This window comes from Ambystoma mexicanum, chromosome 2p, assembly GCF_040938575.1.
Source record: "Ambystoma mexicanum isolate Mex_15411 chromosome 2p, UKY_AmexF1_1, whole genome shotgun sequence".
Lineage (NCBI taxonomy): Eukaryota > Metazoa > Chordata > Amphibia > Caudata > Ambystomatidae > Ambystoma > Ambystoma mexicanum.
In genome coordinates this window covers 921,774,120-921,796,757 of record NC_090923.1, presented here as the reverse complement: position 1 = coordinate 921,796,757, position 22,638 = coordinate 921,774,120, and the positions used below count along the sequence as shown (strand labels likewise).

At 47.1% G+C, this 22,638-nt stretch overlaps 1 protein-coding gene across 4 annotated transcripts in view; it reads left to right on the top strand.

Annotated features, from left to right (window-relative positions):
* Positions 1–22,638, top strand: part of SYMPK (symplekin scaffold protein) — a 1,074,521-nt gene that overhangs the window by 1,002,209 nt on the left and 49,674 nt on the right. For 3 of the 4 annotated variants that reach the window (XM_069644649.1, XM_069644648.1, XM_069644647.1), the window contains exons 26-27: positions 5,129–5,218; positions 19,222–19,518. In XM_069644649.1, coding sequence (XP_069500750.1) covers positions 5,129–5,218; positions 19,222–19,518 — 387 coding nt within the window. The remainder of the gene's footprint in view (positions 1–5,128; positions 5,219–19,221; positions 19,519–22,638) is intronic. The other variant, XM_069644650.1, reaches the window with a different exon arrangement.

Genomic DNA, 22,638 nt, shown 5'->3' with positions numbered 1-22,638 from the left:
CTTTCCTCCTCGACGAGATCCTCTCTTCCCCTGGTCGAAACAACGAACTGCAACCACTGCCACTGCTGGAGCTTCCTCTCTCTTTAAGGTAATGTTTCCTGCCTGGCCTCCCTTTCTTCGGTTTGCCCAAGGTGACCCTTAAATCCTTGGCTTTCCAACTGGGTTGGCCCCAGACCTTCTACCTTTACCTTCTTTAATCACCCCAACCTCTTTTGAACATCCTGCAAAGACTTTTAGTGCATTTTAAACCGTGTGATCCTGGGCACATTTCTATTTGCTCCATTTAAAGTGGGCCTGGCCTATGAACTTTGGCTCTACAGTATAGACTGCCTTTGTTCCCTTGCTGAGAACTCCTAAAAGTGTTGGGACCTGTTTTATTTGTATGCTCTACCTTTTTCTCTCCCTTTAACCTAACTATTGGAGTGCCATCTAGGTTACGCGCTCACATCTGTTTTGACAAATAGTGGTGTTTTAAGTCTGACTTGTCTAATAGTTGTTAAGGGAGGTGTGTATACTTTACCTGACTGTTTTTTAAATTGCTTTTGATTTGGAATGCTAGTATATTGTCTGAAGTGTGTTTTAAATAAATAATTATATACTTTTTATACAAAGCTCTGGTCAGTGTTAGTTTGCTCTACTGTGCTTTTAGCCCTATTGTGTATACTCTATATACTGCCCTACTCTTCTTGAGAGAAATGTGACTGCTCAGCCACAGCTACCGGGTATATCTGGGTGGTGTGCAGACTTCTACTAATTGGGTTTACTGCTTACTCCTGTAGTCTTAATCTTCTTGCAGTGTTCCCCAAGGGAACTGCACAGGATTCTGCCTAACATCTCCCATTCATTTGCAGCCTAGCTGTCAATCACACAGCAGGGTGGCTGTTATCTGAGACAGCCCTCCAGCCAATCACCTTTGGGTGCATTCCTGTAACCAAGGAGACTAAGCACATTTAGTTTCAGGAACCTCCCTCGCTTCCTGCCCTGCCAGACACGCTGGAGCCTGAGGCAGGCTTCACCAATGAACCCAGCCAAAGACAAAATGAACAACGGGACCAAACCTGGTTTGGCGCGCAGAGTAAATCTCAAGAAGGACCTTTCCAACATGAAATGGCAGAAAAAGACTGGGGCCATTTTGACAGAATGGGCATCCATGGGTGCTTTACTGCAGCCCGCGGTAGAAACACACAATGGTAGGAAAAAGTAAACCACTGCCACCAGCCATTAAGAGTAGAAAGGGTAACATAAAAATTTTACATGAGAAACTAGACAAAGCGGATACTAAGTAACCCCTCCAGCACCCTATTGTAAGATAGTGTGTGCTAGGTCTAGAAATCTAAGAGCCATCCCTGTGCCACTGCACTAAAGGTGCTGTGTGTCACAATGTAAATATGGTACCTATGGAGTTTGTCAGACTCCAAAATCAAAAAGAAACATAGAGCCCAAATCACAGAAAAATACATGCGAGAGTGGGAAAAAGGTCCCTCTCTCTCCAGGTTAGAAATTAAAAGTCCTGAAGTCCAGCAAAAAGGGCAGTGAATAACTTTAATTTCTCCACAAACCTTATAATGGGAGAGATAGGGGCACTGGTAAGTATTGAGACTACTCACTGCCCAAGTGTTGGCTGGTTGAATGGGGGTCGCTGGAGGTATGTTTTCCCACTGTTTGATCCAGTAGAAGATGCCCAGGAGCTGCGGGTGTAAGCAAGGTACTGGTCTGGTCCCGGAGTGGAGTGCAACCCTTTTCAGTGGAGAAATGCAGCAGGGCTCTTCAGTACACTCCACCCGACGGGATGGCCGGTTCCATCAACAGTCACCACACACCGGCGACAGCAGGTGTCTCAGTAGTCGCAAACAAAGGAAGCCTTCTAGAACAGGACCTGTCGATGCTGGGTCACTGAAACATGGAAGGACAATGACTTGTTGGACTAGCTGAAGGCTCCTGAAGTTCCGGGCAAAAACATGGAACAGCGACGCTTCTAGCACGCTAGTCCAAACTTGCCTGGTCAGTCTACTGGGTGGACGCTTCTGAAGGCTCCAGGCTATTGGATCGTGAGAATGTGTTGAGACTGGTTGGTCGACACCAGTACAAAGTGTCGAAGCACCAGCAAGGGTCTTCTGGGATCGGGTAGTCTAGAAGGGCTTCACCGGGACAGCAGCAAGAATGGTTGCCAGGCATCTTCAGGGTTCGTCCTCAGGTTTTCCGTCTTCTCACAGCTACATAGGATACTCGGCTCCCCTTCTGATCTGCTGGAATGGCTGCACGACTCCCCTTCTTATCCCAAATTCAGGTGAGTGGTCAAACCCAGTCCACTGGTAGAAAGATCTGTCCCACACATGCACACCAGCAAGGGTCCAATCGGGGACCACTGTGGGGCTTACTCGTGCTTGCACACCCAGACATACTGGTACCAGTATGTGGATTAGGACCAGACAGTGCCAACCCACTGCCTGGGCTCAACACACATGCCACTGCCACTGCTTCCCCAGGCAAATGCATGACTATAAAAGGGTATTCCTGACCTGAGAAGGCCAAAGAACAAAATGGCCAAAACACAAGTAAAAAATCTTGTGGCACGGATGTCTTAGGGCACTAGCCACAGTTAGTAGCCAAACGCGAATGAGCCAACGAAAAATATAGCAGAAATGGTAAAAATGTAACTGCTGCCACAAGCTTGTCTTTAGGCACATTTGAAAGTAACCAAAAATACCTTTGGTGAAAGTCTAGGGTGTTACAAAAGTATCCACATCGCACTGCATTGAAAGATACTGTGTGCAATATGAAAATGTTCCCCAAACAGATGACAAGGCAAAAGGGAAACATAGTTTCTCAGTACTGTCAGTCTGTAAAAAGTCAGGACTGGGTGTGCAACAAAAGCAAAAAGGCTGGTGGTCCGTAGAATATGGTGGAATAGTTGCCTCACAGAGAGTCTTTGCTAACAGTCTCTGCTATAGAGCCGGTTGAAGGGAGCTCTGTTTAACAACCCCAACACTTGTCAAGGATGTATCCTTGAAAGGATGACGCGCTCAACTGCAAAAGCCATCTGTGAGCAACCTCTGGTCTCCATCAGAATGCAGAGAATACACCATTTTAATGAGGCTGACCCTGGTGGAATAAATAGTGGCCATGCTCTGCCTTAAACTTGGTGGTGTGGGCGTCCTTGCCTAGGTGCAGAGAAGTAATGCGGCTGTGGTTATGGTAGCTGGATAACAGTGTATCTCTGACAGCAGCTCATGCGGCCGGGAAGGAGAAAATCATTGAGGATGCCTTGAGCAAATGGATTTCGTCCTCCCACGTGTGGAAGATCTGTCAGGACGTTTTGGAGGAAGTTTTCTCCCTTTAGGGGTGAACTCATCAGCAGGCCTCTTCGCTTCCAGTGCGAACAAGTGCATGTGGTTCTGCTCCAGGAAATCTCCTCTACAGCACGCCTTGGGCGGATGCACTGATGCACTATGCATTCCTGCCAATCCCGGTCATTCCAGTGGTTCTCAGGAGACATCTTGTTTGGGTCCTCAATTATCTTCATCACTTCAGCTTCTGTGCCAAGAACGTAGTACCATGAGTTGGTGGATATGTCCATGTGCCCTCCCTGGCGTCTTTATCGGACAGCCCACCCGAACCTCAACAGCCTGAACATTCATTCTTGGTTGCTAGAAGTTTGAGGTATAAGGAATGGGATTTGTCAGACGTCTTGGACGTGCTCCTCTCTGTAGGCCCACCACCAAATCCATTCATGCCGCAGGCGGTGTAGGTTTTCGCCTTGGTACTGAGAGAGGGATCTGACCTTTACTTGCTTCACATCCTCTGTTTTTGATTTTCATCTTTCTTTGTCCCAGATGAGTCTCATTTTTCACAACTCCCAGTGTCATGCAATTTCTGCAGTGATTTTGTAATCGGTCTACTCCAGGCCAGTTCGTCGTTCCGGCTTGGGATTTGAATTTAGTATTCACTTTTCTTATGGACACTCCGTTTGAGCCCCTTCATTCTTATTTGTCAAAATGGCTCACACTTGAAGTGATTTCCTGGTTGTCATCACTTCCGCTGGCAGTTAAGCCTCCCTATTTTTTCTCCATACAGAAGGTCATAAGAATGAGGTATCCTTCCTTTCGAAGGTGGTCTCTGGTAAGATGGATTTCTAAAATCTATCCTGGTGGCAGGGGTTTTGCTAGGTCTGAAAAAGATCAGGGGCTAGGCTAATGTTGCGACTGGCGGGACTCAGGGCTAGCTGTAGCCTTTTGGTTGTAGCCCCTGAGCTTCTATCCGGGGCTACAACCAAAAGACCCGGGGCTATAATGCCCTCAGCCACCGCCTAGCAACGCCTTTGCCTGGTGGGCAGATTTCAGGAGGCCACCCTAGTTATAGTGAATAGGAGAACTCTGAGAGCTTAGCCAGTCCCAAATCAAGGTAAGTTTGGAGAGTGGTCAAGGCTTAATCGTCAAGGCTTAGTCTCAGGAGAAAGTAAGTGGGGTCAAGGGTCAATAATAAGTTCACACAGTGAAGCACACAATAATTTCATTTGACAGGTATGTACAATAATATCTCCATTGGCTGGACCAGGTGCAGGCCCTAAACTACTACGTCTCTGATGCAGGAAACAAAGAAAGATTACCAGCTTTTTGTTTGTTTTGTTGGTGCCCGTGCTGGCAGGGCTGTGACCAAACAGACCCTGTCAAGGTGGATCCTCCTTTGCATCTCAGAATGCTATGATCTGGCTGATGAGAATGTGCCTGAAAGTCTTGGGGCTCAGTCCACCAGAGGGCTAGCTGCCACCTTGACTCTGCAATGTAGTTGTTCTGGACATTTGCCTTGTGGATACATGGGCTTCTTTGCACATAAATGCTAAACTTTACAGCTTGGATTCTGTCTGGACAGGATGTTTTTTTAAAGTAGAGATGTCCTTCAGAGTTTTCTGGTGTAGCTGGTGTCCTTAACTGTCTCCTCCAGATCAAAGTACTGCTATGGGTTTTTGTCAAAGATGATTTCATTCATTCATGGGAATGCACCTTCTGAAGGTTATCTCAGTTCTTATTTCTCCCTTCTGCAATCAATTTTTTTTCTAGCCCCACATTGTGGTCTTGCTTTTATTCTTTAATCACATTGACTGTCATTTGACTATTCTCTTCTCCCTCAGCAGGCACACATTCCGAATGCTATCATGATGATTCTCGAGGCCAATAACAAGCCAGAACCAATGATGAAAGAAACTCGGCAGCGAGATGAGGTAAGGTCATTATAGTTCTTGCCTCAATGGAGAGCCTTGTTAAGAATGTGCATCTCATTCAATTACTGTCCATGAACATAAGCTTGCTCCTTAACAGTCCTAGAGGACACCTATTTATTTATTTAGATTACATTATATTGGTTTGTTTAAATTTCACTTACTGCCTATGATGTCACTTGAGACAGTTTTTGTACCACTCTTTGTTGAGCGTGTGATTGTGCTACGGCCACTAACCCTAGTGGGCGGGGGAGTTGTGGGGTGGTGGGGGTTTAGGACAAGTAGTATAACCGTTCAACTGAGCCAGTACAAGACCCCACTCTTAGTATAAGGCTGTACCACCTGAGTTCATGTTAGCGTAGACAGAGCAACCAGGCTTATATTAGGAGGGAGAGAGGGCTGTAGAATCGGTACAAAGAAATTGTATTATACATATGGTCCAAAGAAACACTCAAACACTATGGGCCTCATTACAAGTTTTCCGGTCCGGAAACAAGGTTGCTGGTAAGCTCGCTGGCACCCTTGTTGCTGGACCGGCAAACTACGTGTTTGCCTGCCTGCCGGGGCCACTGTGCCCAACAGGTCTCACCCTGCCGGGCACAGCGGCCATGGTAGGCAGACCCTTCATGGAAGCGCCTGCACCATTGGCAATGGGGACTAACATTTTACCAGTGCCTGACTTGCTGGGCCGCCGGAATTGTAATCTCCCGGTGGCACCGGGAAGTCAGGTGGCAGTAAAAATATTACGAGTCCGGCGGCAACCCGCCAGCAGCACCGGCAGGGTTACCGCCAGACTCGTAATGAGGCCCTATGTATTGTAAAAATAAATGGTTTCTCCAGCATGGGGTCTGGCATGGATTCACATGCTCATGAATATTCTCCGTCGTCAGGCCTGGAATGCTCTGTAAAAGAAAAAGCAGTCTCACTTTTACTTACAAACAATATTTCTCCTCTAAACCAGTCACTGAACTCTGGGTCATACTGCCCCCAGCCAATAACTGCCTAAAGTCCCAAAAATTCTGGATGGTCACATTGCAGCACGTGCTCGACCACCTGGAGGAAGGAGACTCCTTGACGTTGTGGATCTGGAGAACCCATACTTCCACGTCCCCATTCATGAGAAGCATCGGAAGTTCCTGCACTTTGTAATACAGGGAAGGCACTACCAATTCAAGGCCCTCTCCTTTGGGCTGAAGGCGGCACCCACAGTGTTAACGAAGTGCCTGGCACCAGTGGCGGCCCATCTGCATCTACACACGTGTACTCGTACCTCGCCGACTGGCTCATCCATGCCAAGTCAAGGGAGGTGGCTGTCAAACATATAGAGAGAACCGCCAGGCTGCTGATGGGTTAGGGGGTTCTTGGTGAACTATCCAAAGTCATGCTTGATACCATTGCGGTCTCCTGCCTGGCGGCCCACTCGGAAGGGAAGATAGTGGCCATGCTGGGCAAAGTGCAACGACTGTTGGCGCTGAAGGTCGCCACGGTGCAGACTATCATGCTGAGCAGCAACTTGATGTCATTTTGCATCTACCTGATCCGGCTCTGCAGGTTGCGGATGCGGATGCAACCCCTTCAAGAATTCCTGGATGCTCGGTGGATCCAGATGTCCAAAAGCTATGCAGACAAGATTGCTCTCGACAAGGAGTTCTGTCAAGCGATAAGATGGTGGGGTGTGCGCTCCAACATTGCCGGGGGCTCAGGTTTCCTGAGCCCCCTCTACCAGGAGACGGTCACTACGGATGCTTCCCTGGAGGGCTGGGGAGCGACACCAGATGCCTCCACGCCAGTGGCCTGTGGCTGCTGAAAGAGTGGGATCTCCACATGAATGTCCTGGAGCTGCGGGCAGTGTTCTCGGGAGGATAGCTCAACGGCAACGTGCTTGCCTTGGAAGTAAGATGACACGGAGCAACATGGGTTCGATCCCCGGGTCCGCGCTTGCCTTGGAAGTAAGATGACACGGAGCAACATCGGTTCGATCCCCGGGTCCGCGCTTAGAAACCTCTGGGTATTAAGCGCGTTATAAATAACCTATCATATCATATTCTGGGCCCTCAACTCGTTCCTTCTGTCCCTCAAGGGCAAAGTGGTGAGGGTTTTCACTGACAATACCACCACGATGTTCTACATCAGGAAACGGGGGCACCAGATCCCGAGCGCTCTCCATAGAGGTGCAGGTCTTGTGGCACTGGGCCGTTGCCCAAGAGATGTTCCTCATTCCTTTTCACCTAGCGGGGGTCAAGAACACCATCTCCTTCTCCCTCAGCAGGGAGCTACGCTCCTGCCACGAGTGGGAACTTCGACAGGATCAAGTGGACCGCCTCTTCCTCAAATGGGCAGACCCCAGATTGATCTGTTTGCGATGGCGACGAATTCCAAATGCCAGAAATTCTCAAGCAGGTTCTACCAGCTGAGGAGGGTGGGGGGAAGGAGTACTAGTTTTCCTTCCCGTGGGAAGACCTGTTCCTGTATGCAGTCCCTCAGTTGCCTCTCCTGCTTCTAGTCATGAATCGGCTCAAACGGTGCCGATGCAGGATGATCCTCGTTGCACCGGCGTGGCAGGGACAGATTTGGTACCCAGATCTTCTCAGCCTGTCAGCGTCGCCCCCGTTCAAGCTGCCTGTGGTCGCGGATCTGCTCACCAGAGAAGGATGCACAATTCTACATCACATGCCATATGTATACATTATCTTATTTTGGAAGAAAAAATAGATATCATGTGTATCACAGAGACCTGGCTGCAAGATCCCATAGGACCCACATGTGCTATGGCGGTTCCAGCAGGTTTTACCATGCATTATACCAAAAGACTCTGCAAAAGGGGATGGGGAGCCATAATATAACGCAAGAATCACTCCCCTTGTTCCCCACTACGTCACTCTGTCAAGGATGCGAAACATTACATTTGAAATACTGCCCCACTGACAATAACTGTGTCAATCTAATACTGATCTTCAGACCTCCTTCCCTTTCTTCAGAGTTTAATGACAAACTCCTACAGCTTGCAAATTCGCTGAAAGGACCTAACAAATCCACGCTAATCCTAGGTGACCTAAACCGATAGCGAGGTGATCCCAACAACTGAGGCTATCAGCTTGGAAAAAGCTCTACACAAAATACATTACTTTGTTATGAACTCGAATCCTACTATGACAAACAGACATCAATTGGACTGGGTCATAACCAACAATCTAAAGACAAACAACTATGTGACCACGCCATGTATCTGGACGGATCACTATAAAGTGTCCTTCACACTGTCCATACCAGCGCCAGTAAAGAAATGTGCTAATGAGGCCAAAAAAGTTCTATCTGTAAACTTTAAGAAAATTGAAAGATCTCATTTGGAACTCTGCATTAATGAAATTATGGCCGACCTCAAGGGTGAGGACTCATGCCAGACCATCATAGCTAAATATGATTAGCATGCGTTGGCATTAATAGACCAGAAAGCCCCTCTTCGACCTAAATTAGCCAGACCCAACTCTAAACATCAAAAATGGTATTCCCCGATCTATAAATACAAAAATAGGCATAGAGAATCAAGAAGGCTGAAGAACCCTACTGCCTTGTGACAATGTGTGACATTACGTGTCTAATTGACAAGGATTAAATGCATAATAGTGGAAGAAACAGACAGATTGTAAATACAGGAAGTCCTGTATGTATGGACTTTCCTCTAATGTATACCCTTCTTGGTTGCCTATGGAGCCGTCCTCGAGGAGTGTGAACCGGACGGCGACGGTTACAGCTGGGCATATTGAAGGGGAGAAGCTGTGAAGCACAGTGCGAGAACTTAAGTTAAAAACAGTTGCATGTTGGCGCTGTTGCGCTTAGTTAAGAGTTTCCAAGTTTGCTGTTTAAAGGAGCGAATGACATCGCTGGCGAAGAGGTGGAAGTACTGACCCGGGCGCCGTAGTAGTCCGCTGCGCTGTGTCAGAAAGTGTGAAGTCTTCGAAATGTTCGTTAACTCAGGTGAGCCCTGAGAAGTCAGCTTCAACGCGGAAGCAAAACCACAGCTGAGACAGCTCACCGCGACGTGACCGCTGCCGGATGAGAGGAGAGGTCGGCGGGGAGCTACGAGAACCCCGTAAGTGAGGCTGTGGGAGGAGGGGCTCCCGATCGTAATCGGAAGGAATAGCATGTCTGATGAAAGAGGATAGTGAAGCTCTGACGAGCTGCGGCCATTCCGCTCCGTGACCCAGGAGCTGTGTCAAAGTCTCCGCTTGTCGTCTAAAAGTAATTCTGCTGGATGAACCAAGCAACAAACAAATGCAGAGTGAGTCATGGGTCTGTGTTATACTGAAGGGGAAACGTTGGCCTAATAGTGACCACCTGAGAGAGAAGCAGCCGTAACAAGACTTTAATTAGTCAGGACGCCTGAAGGGCTATTGTCCTGAAAGATTACTGAAAACAAGGGAAAGAGATCCTGCAAACGCGCATTAACCAATTAACCAAGGAAGTGTTGAGAGGGCAGAGAGTTACCTTACTGAACCCAGACTATACCTACGTGCAATATAGGTTTTTGCAGATAAATATGTCAAAAGGAGAACAGGCGGAAAGGAACGTGGAATTTCTTTTTGCTAAGGAAAGAACACTACACTGAAGCTTGACTAAAGTGCTATAAGAAGAGAGAAAAGAAAACTAAGCAAAAACTGAGAACTTTGGCAGAGGAGAGAGAGAGAGTTGAAAGTAGGATCTGACTTCCCACACTACAGAAAGAACTATCACAAGGCAAAATAGACATATCCATTGAGTCAATACTTACCAGCGTGAATCCAGAGAACGCCGTCCCTTAAGGAAGACGTATCCTTTGCATAAAAGCCTGAAAAGAAAAGAAAGAGAATTGCTAATAAAAAACTTGGATTCTCGTTGAAATCCATACACCTACTTATTGGCTCAGAGTGTTATTTAATTTTTAAACTAAGTGAACAGCCACATGTCTGTAACTGAATTAGCTGGAAAGAGTCTGAGAAGTCCTATTAAAAAATATCGAGGCTAAGAAGAATTTCTTCAACACTAAGATAGAATCTGCATCCAACATGGCAGGAAAACTCTTTGAGATTCTTAAATCCATAGACGAGCCCCCCTCCCCCGGCCTTGGCACCAGAATTTACACCATCTCAAATAGAGTGTGAAAATACACAGGCAACCTTTACAAATAAAATCACCAAAGCAAGGGAACGGATAGCCCTCGCTCAACTCAATAAGACCAAATTAAACCAACCTTCTTTGATTAAGACAACTGAACACATTGCGAAATTTCACTACCATGAAATCTCCATGGAGGACGTGTTGATAACACTAGCCTACATCAAACCTTCCTCCTGTGCTGAGAACAAACTTCCCCCTAAGATCATTCTTGAAAACCCAGATATCTTTGCTTCAATATTTACTAAAATAGTCAACGCCTCCTTTCGAGATCAAATAGTCCCAAAAAATATCAAAAGGGTTACCCTCACACCATTGGTTAAAAAACCCAACCTCGACCAACGTGACCCTAACAATCTCAGACCTATCACTAACTGCAATTTCACCTTGAAAGTTATGGATAAGGTTGCGACCGCACAATTTCAGGCTCACGTAGAAAATGAGATGCTGCACGCACAACAATCTGGCTTCCGTGCGGTCCACAGTACGGAGACCGCTATGCTTGACCTGCCGACAAAAATGTTAGGGATCATGGACATGGGCAAAGCATCCTTCTCGATGTAAGTGTTGCAGTTGATCTGCTTGATCATTAGCTACTGCAACAAGCACTGGAAAAAGTGGCCAATTGCTCTAAGGAGGCAATAGGATGGTTGGCTTCATTCCTCGCAGATAGAGTATCACGAGTACATTGGGGGGACAAATTATCTGCAGAGTCTAACATCTTCTGTGTTGTTCCTCAGGGTGCCAGCCTTTCACCTCTCCTATTTAACTTGTACTAGCGATTCCTCTGCAAGGTACTAGACAACATCCATGCCTTTTTCACCAACTATGCTGATGATACTCGGCTGGTTGTGGAATTGAGCGGATACTATGGTAAGGACAGCATACTCGTAAATGACCTCTATAACAACATAGAAACCTGGATGGACCTACATTGGATGTGTTTCATTAGCAACAAGACCGAGCTGCTGGTCTTTGGCTCTAAGCAGGCTCGGGCTAAACTCGCATCAGAATACAATTCTTTTAAGATTAATGTTTCTCACATCAAAGTAGTAGTGGGCAAGGTCAAAACCTTGGGCATGATCTTAGAAGCATCCATGAACTCAGACGCCCAGGCTATGTATCTAAGCAAAAACTGCTCGTACTACATCACACTGCTGAGAGCAATTAAACCATTCCTCATTTAAGTAAATTTCACAACAATTGCCAGAGCAACCATCCTTTCTCGCCTGGACTATGGCAATGCCGCTCCTACTTGGAGCCAGCAAACAAAGCGTGATGAAATACCAACTGATCCAAAACAACACGGTCAGGATAATTAAACGAAAAGCTTGATCAGATCACATTAGCGAGGCACGACTTACACTGGCTGAAGGTTGAAGACTGTAACCTATTCAAATCGCTAACATTGACACATGTGCTTGTATGGAAAAGCCCCGGTATACCTAAAATCCCAAATTGCCAGCTTTAATCCTACTCGAGCACTGAGATCGGAGGCTCAGGGACTCATTGCAGTAACCACACATAAGAAAGCAAACGTCTTGGGAAGAGCCTTCTCCACCTGCACCGCTGTAAGCTGGAACAAACTCCCAGTGAACTTAAGACTGGAATCCAACCACCTCACCTTTAGAAAGAAGTTAAAAACCATTCTGTTCAAATAATAAACAGATCATGTGAGGTGATAACTAGCTAGTTAGGTGACAACTTTTCTCTGTACCGGTTCCACAAATCGTCCTGTCTCATCACTGTGTTGTCCTATACGACTGTTCTCGTTTGAGTGTTGGCCCCCCGATGCCTGCAGGCTTTCGGCGCCATACAAATAAATTAATAAATAAAAATAAAAAATCACGACCCGGAGTCGCTGAACCTGAAGGCTTCGCTCCTGCAGCTTTTGAGTTTGATCAATCCTCTGAGGGTCAAGGCCCCGCAGATTCTGCTGTACTTGTTGTCCTTGGCCAAGGCAGAGCTGGCGCACGCCTCTTTCAAGTGCATCTTGTGGCTATCTCATGCTACACCAGGTCTCCAAGACGGTCTTCTCTTTGGTCCCACCATCTTGTCGAGGAGTTCCTCAAAGGACTGTTTTGATCGCTCCCGCTGGTGAAGGTTCCTGCCCCGGCGTGGGAACTCAACGTGGTGCTGACTAGGCTCATGGGGGGAGGGCCCATTCGAGCCAATGCATCAAGCTGTGCTTAACTTCCTGTCTTGGAAGGCAGCTTTCCTCATTGCCATCACCTCTGCCAGGAGAATAGGTGAGATCCAGGCCCTATCCTGCAAGCAGCCTTATTTGACTTTCCACAAGATGAGTGGTGCTGCGGACGCACCCCTCCTTCATGCCCAAGGTTCCATCGGAATTTCATCTCAGCGAACCATTGGTGTTGCCTGTGTTTTTTCCGACGCCTTCGTCGCCGGCTGCAAGGACTTTGCACCTGCTGGATGTGGCCTGAGCGCTGAAGTTTTATGTAGCCTGCATGAAGAGTTTCCGGAAGACTTCTCAGCTTTTTGTGAACTTTGGTCCAGTGAACCATGGGAAGGTCGTCTACACACACCTTCCCGAAATTCTACTGCGTCGACAGAGGTTCCAGGCCAAGCAGTGCTATCCAACCTGTTCGCTTGAAGGTGAGCCTGGTGAGGATGTAAGAGTAATTGCTTCTGTTGAGCCTTGCCACCTCCTGTGGTTGTGTATGATGTACTGCTATGTATTCTTTATTCATGAGCATGTGAATCCATGCCAGACAAGGAACAAGTTACTTACCTGTAACTGTTGTTCTTCAGCATGGGTCTGGCATGGATTCACATGTGAACCCTCCCTCCTGCTCCTATGCGGCTCTTCTCTTGGTCATACTGCCACTTACCGTGCTACCAAATCTAAAGATGGCTGTCAGAGAAGGGGCTTGGGGAGAGGGCAGTATGACCCAGAGCTCAGTGATTGGTTTATAGGACAGTTCATAAACAAAAAAGTGAAATTGTTTTTTTCTTTTACCGAAGATTTGCATCCTGACGGTAGGGAATATTCATGAGCATGTGAATCCATGCCAGACCCATGTTGGAGAACAACAGTTACAGGTAAGTAACCTGTTCCCTCTAAAACAGACCAGGGAAAGCAAAACCCAATGTTACTCTTTATGAATGACTCAAGGTTATTCTAGGTATGCAAAAACTAAAGCAGACTTATTCTGGACAGACTAACAGCAAGTCAGGAGAAGCAAGACCCAGTTGGGGACACTATTACATTAATCCTAACGGGAATAGTGAAGTGAAACCAACAGCATGACTTTTGGGAAGAGCCGCAACCAAATCACAGGTCAATAATATATCCTTAGATCTACTTTCTGTTAGAAAGGAAAGAAGGGGGTTGCATATACTTTTCAGAATGGCAAAATATTTCTAAGGTAAGTAAACAACCTTATTGTAGAATTTTCATTTCGAATGAATTGTGTCCTCCCACGTATTCCTCATCTTAGATATTCGTATCTTCAGCTTTGCTGGTTTGGAAAAAAAATTCTATACACCAGAGGGCGATGTGCTCGAGGCCGCGGCGTTGATGTCCCCCGAGGGCTGCCGTTGAGCGTCGACGTCATCCGCGATATAAAAGGCTCGAGCCGCGCCTGTTGGCCTCAGTTCTGTTTTTCCGATAACTTTCGCTTTGTGTCACGAAACTGGCGCTTCAGTTGTTCGAACTATGTCTTGCTCATCAAATCCTTCCACGCCAAAGACTGGCTTTAAAAAGTGTCAGAAATGCAGGAAGAAGATGTCAATCACCGACCCCCATCGAAATTGGCTCTAGTGCTTGGGTCTGGAACATCGGGTCGACGAATGTGGTTCCTGTCAGGCAATGACCAACAAAGCTCTTAAGAAACAAAGAGGTAAACTGGTGGTGGGAGAGGAATCCTCGAAGTCTTCTTTGAGAAGAAAGATAGACTTTGGGGAGTCGAGTCGTAAATCTCAACACAAGTCGAGGAAATCAAGATTGAGGAGTCGATCAAGGAAATCGTCCAAGGAAATTGAAGAAAAGACGACACTGATCTTCCTCTTCTTCGTCGTGTGCGACAGGGGTTATCACCTGCCCTTCAAAGCACGATTCCCCCAGAAAACGGGAGTCTTCCAGAGCCTCGATGATGAACATTTTCGAGAATGCAGCCCAGACACCCTCGAAAAAGTTGTGTGAAGACCATGCCCCAGCTCACTCTAGAAGTGACAGCAGGAGGTCAGAGACCAAACGTGCTAATTCCGGTGAAAAGTCGCCGAGGGTGTTGTCGGAAGAAATTTCTCTGACACCTTATAAAGAAAGCAAAATAAGCCTACCTGTGCATAAATCGGGGGTAACAGCTGACAAAATGGCGCTGTGTGTCCATCCGCCATTGAAGTCGGTGTCGAAGGTGGTTAGTTGGTCCTACTAACCCAAGGGAAGAAGTCATCCTTTCCGGAGCTTCTCTTGTCGATCAGAAAAAGGAGTTTCAGCGCAGCAGGGCTTCACCAGGCAATTCAGAGATCCAGGAGGATGCAGCAAACTTTGTTCATGGTTTCTTCGTCGGGTGATTCTTTCCAGTGGTCGATCGGCCTTTAGTCACAAATCCCTCGCTTTTTAAGCGGGTTTCTCCCATTCATGCACAACCAAGATGTCACTCAAACAGCAGGGTGGCTGTCCGGAAAGGACAGCCAGTCATTCAGGCAACCCTAGAGACAAGGGGCAGGGGAGTTTCGGGAGCCGCCCTCACTTCCTGCGCTTCAGACACACTGGAGCCATAGGCGAGTTTCAGTACTGAAGCCCACCAAAGGCTAAATGAACAAAGGGCTCAAACAAGGCTTGCCGCGCAGAGTAAAACCCCAAAAACACCTCACAAACAGAAAATGGTGAAAAAAGACGACCAGGGCCATTTTGACAAAATGGTCACCCATGGGTGCTATAGTGCAGCTGAGGATTTAGCCTGCGGTAGAAAAGCACAATGGTAGGAAAATTAAACTACTGCCACCAGCCATTTAAAGTAGTGAGGGTAACATAAAAAATGTTACATGAGTAGGTAGGATAAGGGGCTACTAAGTAACCCCCCAGCACTCCACATAAAATGGTGGGTGCTGGACCTCCAAAGAAAAAAGGTAAGTAAAGTCAGTTTCACTTTACTATTCTTGGGAACAGTAGTTCACCCAAGAAAAGATATTTAACCCTTATGAGAAATCTAAAAGATGTCTCTGTGACACTGCACTGAAGGTGCTGTGCGTCACCATACAAAAAGTAGATGCCAATGGAGTTTGTCAAACACCAAAAACAAAGGAAACACATAATCCAAATTGGGTTCCACTACCCGGGAGGCCTACAGGGGCTGTTTACAAACCTACAGCAGCAGAGGGCAGCGTTGTCGCCGCCAGCAGGCCAGGATTCAGACCCCCAAGCAGGACTGAACCGGCCAGGTACCCCGGCCCCCACTTACACACCCAGTGGGAGGCCGGCTAACAAACTTTGTCGACAAGTGGAAGACCATCTCCAAGAACAAATCGGTTCTGGACGTGCTTCATCAGGGGCACGTCTTGGAATTCCAACACAGGTGTCCTTGCATTCCTCCTGTGGCACGTCAAGAACTACACATGGCTCAACTGCTGCTGGTGGTTCAGGCCGTGTTAAGGAAGGGGATGATGGAACCTGTTCTCCTCTACCCAACCCCCTCCACCTCCACACCACCCCAAGCGCCTCCGGGGCTCCGGAGTGTACTCCCAATACTTTATGGTATGAAAAAAAGTCAGGAGGGTGGCGACTGATTCTGGGCTTAAAACATCTAAACAAATACTGAAGTCCCACATGGTCATGTTGCAACACATGCTTGGCCAGCTGGAGGAAGGGGACTTCCTGGCGACATTGGATCTGGAAGACGCTTACTTTCTTGTCCCCATTCACCCAAGGCATCGGAAGTTTCTGCAATTTGTTGTCCAGGGGCGACACAAGGTGCTTAGCTCCGGTGGCGGCGCATCTACGTCTCAAGGGCATCCACGTCTATCCTTATCTAGACGACTGGCTCATCCGCTCCCGTGCACTGGCAAACCAGCACACGGCAGGGACCATTCGTTGAAGTTTGGATTCTCCATCAATTATTCAAAGTCCTGCATGGAGCAATCGCTGAATGCTCTCTTCCTTGGTGCCCGTCTCAACAGTCGCATGCCTGGCTACACCCTCGGAGGCGAGGGTGGCGGCCTTCCTGGGGAAGGTACAGCACCTGTCGACGACACTCTCAGCGACAGTACGAGCCATCAAGTTGCTGCTAGGCATGATGTCTCCCTGCATCCACCTTGTCCCCTTTTGCAGGCTGCAGATGATGCCTCTTCAGGAGTTTCTGGATGCATGGTGGCTGCAGGTCTCAGGCTCTTGAACAGACAAGATCGTCCTCAGCCAGGAGTTCCGGCAAGCTCTACGATGGTGGAGAGTATGCCTGCATCTCACGCAAGGAGCTCCTTTTCAGATCTCAGCATACCAGGCGAGGGTCATCACGGATGCCCCCCTCTTGCTCCTGGAGGAAAAGGATCTTCACATCAAAATCCTGGAACTCCGGGCAGTGTTCTGGGTCGTCAAATCGTTCCAGCTGTTGCTGCGATGGAAGGTGGTGAGAATCTTCACAGACAACACGGCCACAATGTTATACATCCGGAAGCAGGGCGGGACGCACTCCCCGGCACTCTCCCTGTAAGCCCAGACCCAGTGGCGTTGGGCCATTCTTCAGGATATGTTCCTCGGTCCATTTCACCTGACAGGCACCGAGAACCTCATCACAGACTGGCTCAGCCGGGAGCTGCTGTCCCACCACGAATGGCAACTTCATCAGGATCAAGTATCTCTCCTCTTGCGCGAGTGGGGTCTACCACAGACCGACCTCTTCGCCATGGCGATGAACTCCAATTGCAAGATGTTCACCAGCAGGTTACCTCAACCGAGGAGCCTGGCGGATGCCTCCTTATTCCCATGGGAGTGGCTCTTCCTGTTCACCTTTCCCCTGATCCCACTCCTCCTGTGTGTGATCAACAGACGCAGACCGTGTCACTGCAGGATGATACTCATCGCTCTGGCATGGCCTCATCAGATCTAGTACCCAGACCTGCTCCGTCTGTCAGTGGCTCCCTCCACTTCCCGATCTTCTCACCAGAGAAGACAGAGCGATACTGCACCATGACCCGGCATCGCTGAGCCTCATGGCCTGGCTCCTGCAGCCCTAGAGTTTGGCCATTATTCCCTGCCGATGGAATGTAAGGTGATACTAGCCAAAGCCAGCGCTTCCTCTTCGTTGGTGTGCTACAGCCATTAATGGAAACGCTTCACAGTGTGGTGCAGGATGCAGAAGATTACGCCGCTGCCTGTCACAGTTTTGCAGATCTTTCTGTACCTGCTTTCCCTGGCCAATGCTGGCCTGGCTCACGCCTATATCGAGGTGCACCTGGCTGCACTATGCCGTTACACCAGGACGCCTTGTAAGCCATCCCTGTGGTTGCACAGGCACGTCAAGGAGTTCCTCAAAGGCCTCTTCAGGACTTTTCCACCAGTGAAGGCTCCTGCTCCAGCTTGGGAGCCCATGTGGTTTCGACTAAGCTCATGGGGCCCCCATTTGAACCAATTCATCAGGTCCCACTGAAGTTTCTCTTGTGGAAGACGGCTTTCCTCGTGGCGATCACCTTGGCCAGGCAGCTCGGGGGGACATCCGGGACATCCAGGTCCTCTCTTGTAAGCAGTCGTACTTGTCCTTCCATGCTACAAGGGTGGTGCTGAGGACCCATCCCACATTTATGCAGCAGGTTCCTTCAGAATTCCACCTCAACAAGCCTTTGGTTTTTACCAGTTTTCTTCCCAAAATCTTCCACACTGGCGGAAAGGACATTTGCATTCGCTGGACGTTGCTCGTGCCTTGAAGTTTTATGTGTCGCGCACAAAGGAGTTTCGGAAGACATCTCAACTCTTTGTGAACTTTGCACCTGTGAATCAGTGTAACGCCCTTAACCAGGTGACTCTCCGGCTGCATCATTCACTGTCATCGTCTGGCCAACAGACCTCTTCCAGGCTGGCCGAGAGCCCATTCCACCAGAGCCATTGCTGCAACAACAGCGTTTCTCTCTGGTGTTCCCTGCACGATACCTGCAGGGCTGCTACGAGGAGGTCCACCCACACATTCACGAGATTCTACTGCGTCGATGGGGATTCCAGGGAGGATTCCCGGGTTGGCCAAGCTGTGTTACGCAAACTGTTGACCTGACGTGAGTGTGTTCCAGGAGCAAGTGTTTTACTACTATTGCGCTTTGCCACCTCCCTTGCTTGTGTATATGTACTGCTATGTAATTGTATTCATGAGCATATAAATTCATGCCAGACCCCATGCTGAAGAAGAAACAAGTTACTTACCTGTAACTCCAGTTCTCCTGCATGGGTATGGCATGGATTCACATGTGAACCCTCACTCCTTCCCCTCCGTGGCTCTTCTTGGTTCATACTGCCACTTTACGTGCTGTACCAAATCTGAAGATGACCACCAAAGGTGGAGCTAAGGGAGACTGTCATTGCATGGGAGCAGTATAACCCAAAGGACAGTGATTGGTTTAGAGGTGAAACTAGGTTTTCAGGCTAAAGCTAAACTGCTTTTCTTTTTAGCGAGGATTCCCAACTTGACGGGGAATATTCATGATCATGTGAATCCATGCCAAAACCATGCTGGAGAACAGGAGTTACAGGTAAGTAGCTTGTTCCTTTCCCAAATGGCAGAATAGCCCCAAGTGTCATCTCGTTGACCACTATGTAATTGCGCTGCCTTTTGGATTGTTTGCAAATGCCAATGGTCTGCTACGTAGTCCACCATTTTCAATCTAGCAATATTTGCTTTCTTTTTATGTAGGAGGAGTTGGACCCTAAGGTCATTCCACGGACCTCACAGGACATGATATCCATAAGGCTGGCCCAGGAAAAAGCATTAAAACGTCAGCTGGAAGAGGAGCATAAGCTCAAACATACTACAGGTCCCCCCCGACCTGCCCACCTTGCACCTGTACCTTTGGTGGAAGAGTCCATGGAGTTCCAAGACGATGGGCCAGAAGGTGACGCCCAAAATGTATTCATCAGTATTGAAGATGATGTCTATGATGATGAAAGCCCTGCACTGGAGTCCAGCCAAGACAGCATGCATTTGAAAAAGGTATTGTGCATAGATGGTTAAAAGTGCATATATCAAATAACCTATCTGATGTAAAGTTCAGACCTAATTATTGCTTGCAATAATTGTTGGAGCATATTTTTTCCAGTGCACTGTTGCCTGATTGAAAAGAAACTGCCAACTGGCATTGTATAAATACTGTAACTATAAGTAGTAACGACACCCAGGGGGCTAAAGCTATTTAGAATGAAAACGCATCAAGATTATTCATTCTAAGAAGTAATCCAAACATAGAAGTAAACAATATGTTTAAAAAAAATAACCTGTGACCATTTTAGAACAGAGGATACTATCAATAACCGAGAAGCGGGCCACCAGCAGTATTTTGGATCTCAAGAGCTTGAGATTGGTTCATTTTTGGAGCAGTCAGCGGCACACAACCAGATGTGCCGCCAACCAGTATCTAAGGGGGTGGAAGGGATCGGTTTGCCAGAAATGTCCACAGGAGAAAAAAAAACGAAGTAATTTTCGTTCCAAAAACTTTTTTCTATCGCAGACATTTCAAATACTATTATTTCATGGACAACCCTTAGGTTTCAATGTTTAGTCATCTGCGCGGTTTATTGCTTGAACGGCTGCTTCCTTAATGACGTGGATTTAGTTTAAGGGCAACCTAAAGTTAAATGAAGCTAGAGAGTATATCTCCAACTAGAATTACATTTTTAGTGGAATACCTCGTGGGTGCCCAAATATTGTAAAATTCTTCCAAATTCACAAATACAGAATATTGAGTCTTTTGCCTCATTTTTAACGTTAGAAATACGCACACTACTGCGTTACACATGGGTGACTACAATGCATGCCACTCACTGCATTCACAGCCCAAGAAACACAAGCACTCAATCCCAGAATAACAGTGCTAAAACATAACTTTTATTTTAGATAAAATACATCAAGTAAAAGTAGGGCGCCATAGACATGATGAATGAGCTGTTCACTCGGATGAGAAGTGGATAGCTTTTTGGTGTTTTCACATAACGTTATACACAGTCATGTGAATAACTTAAAGGTACTTACCCGTTTTTTGCGAATGTCGCCACGATCTCTGCTTGTAGCCTGCTAGTGCAGCATGGTTTACTTAAGCAGTGAAATACGATTATTGCGCAATATGTATTTACAATGAAGGAATTTAATGTTTGCTGTTGTATAACTTTGCTGGGCCTATTAGGTTGCTGGATATAACCCGCGACCCTGCAGGATTCACTGCAATGGTAACCTAATAAAATGCATGATATTTTATCCAATGAGCAAATGGTCAACACAAAAAGTAATGAATTGGGAAATTCGGTTACATTAATGTTTTTGTGAATGAAATGTTCAATAATATTTTAAAAAGTTGAACAATGTATTAAACGGCCAGAATAGACTAGACCAAGATGGCCACCTTGTTTAAACCATATTATATTTTTTTAAATGGGTCACATGACCAGAAGATAATGAATCTCGTGTGTTCAGAAATAAATGGAAGCCCGTTGGCTTTGAGGCTGTAAGAAAAGCCTGAGGAAGTCCCCGAGCTGGGATGGAACGTGTAGCAAAACAGCGGTTGTAAATTCTGCAACCAATTTGTAAGTCCGTGCTGACTTCAAATGTTTTACTTGATGTATTTTATCTAAAATAAAAGTTATGTATTAGCACTGTTATTCTGGGATTGAGTGCTTGTGTTTCTTGGGCTGTTAATGCAATGAGTGGCATGCATTGTAGTCCCCCATGTGTAACACAGCAGTGTGTCTATTTTAAAACAGTTTCTCTCCTATAACCGACACACGAGCACCCGGTTAAGCAGACATGAGCGCCACTATGAGGAGAAGTTTTTGAAAGATATATAGATCAATGAAAAAACTTTGTTAAAAGGACGTTATGGTTACAAGTAAAATCGAAAAACCCCAGAAATTCGCCAGTTGTGGTAAGCTAAACAACCATAACTCGCGCCACCACCGTGCACTGCTAAGTCTAACACCCAGGACATCAAAGATGACATCACAAATGTCATTGATGACATCACTGATGACATCACATGTGAAATACATTTTGATGAAAAGTCCCTACTGTTAGGGAGAATTCTCTGTTAAGGCTAATTTCCCCAAACCTAGTGAGTCCCCCAGCAGCGTTGCTGGATTTCTGGGGTTTATTTTTTTTCTCCTGCTAAGAGTGAGACTCCTTTTTTTTTCCCCACTCTTAGGCATGATTTGAGAATGTCCTTTGACTATGTAATGTGTTTTATGGGCTATGGGGTCTTTTACTCCATAGGTCTTCATGTGTTTTTGGTATGTGTTAAACAGCACCCTCAGTGCAGTAACACAGGGGTGTCATAGTGACCCCCAACCATAGACTCCATACCCTGGGACTGACTACTGTCTCCCAGGGCATGTAAAGTCATCATTGGCTTTACCAGTGTATGGGAGGATAGGTCCAAGAGACCCCCCCCCTTAAGTCCACCCCTTGTGGAGTCCATGGCTCGTCGGTGGCCCCCCCTGCCACCAGGGCCCAAGTGGCGGGTGAACCACTGGCTGACACATTGACCAAACATGCTGTATTAAGCTAGGCCCTGGAAACCATTTTGTGAAACCAGAATGACATGAGCCCCTGTGCGCCGCAGCACGGTCCCCACCCTTGGAGAGTTCTCACTTGTCCCTGTGGCCGCAGCTCCCTGGCAGATCCGCTGAGAGCCCGTTCCCACGAACAGACGGACATGAGCTAGTGCTAGAAGCAAACACTAACATTCACCTTCCGTAGTGCATCACTGTCCGCAGTTTGACCCGGCCAGCAGGGCCGGGGTGGAAAAGAACTGTAAAATGGTCCCCCGACAAAAGTAGAGACTCAAAATACCAATATGCAAACTGCCTGTAATAAAACTCTTTTCTCCATGACCTTTTGATAAAATATGTAAACTCCATAAAGATGGCAGAATGTGTGTTCATGTGGCATCCTGGTCGAAATACCCATATCCCCTTAGCTATGCGCAAATGATAGAAGTGTCCCGGGTTTTATGTTATATGTTTCTCCGAGAAGAAGGTACTCCAAGGCCCTATGCCATAACTAAACTAATACTACTAGAGTGCAACGGAAAACAAGTGCAACAGCATTGGGAGCTCATGTAAATTG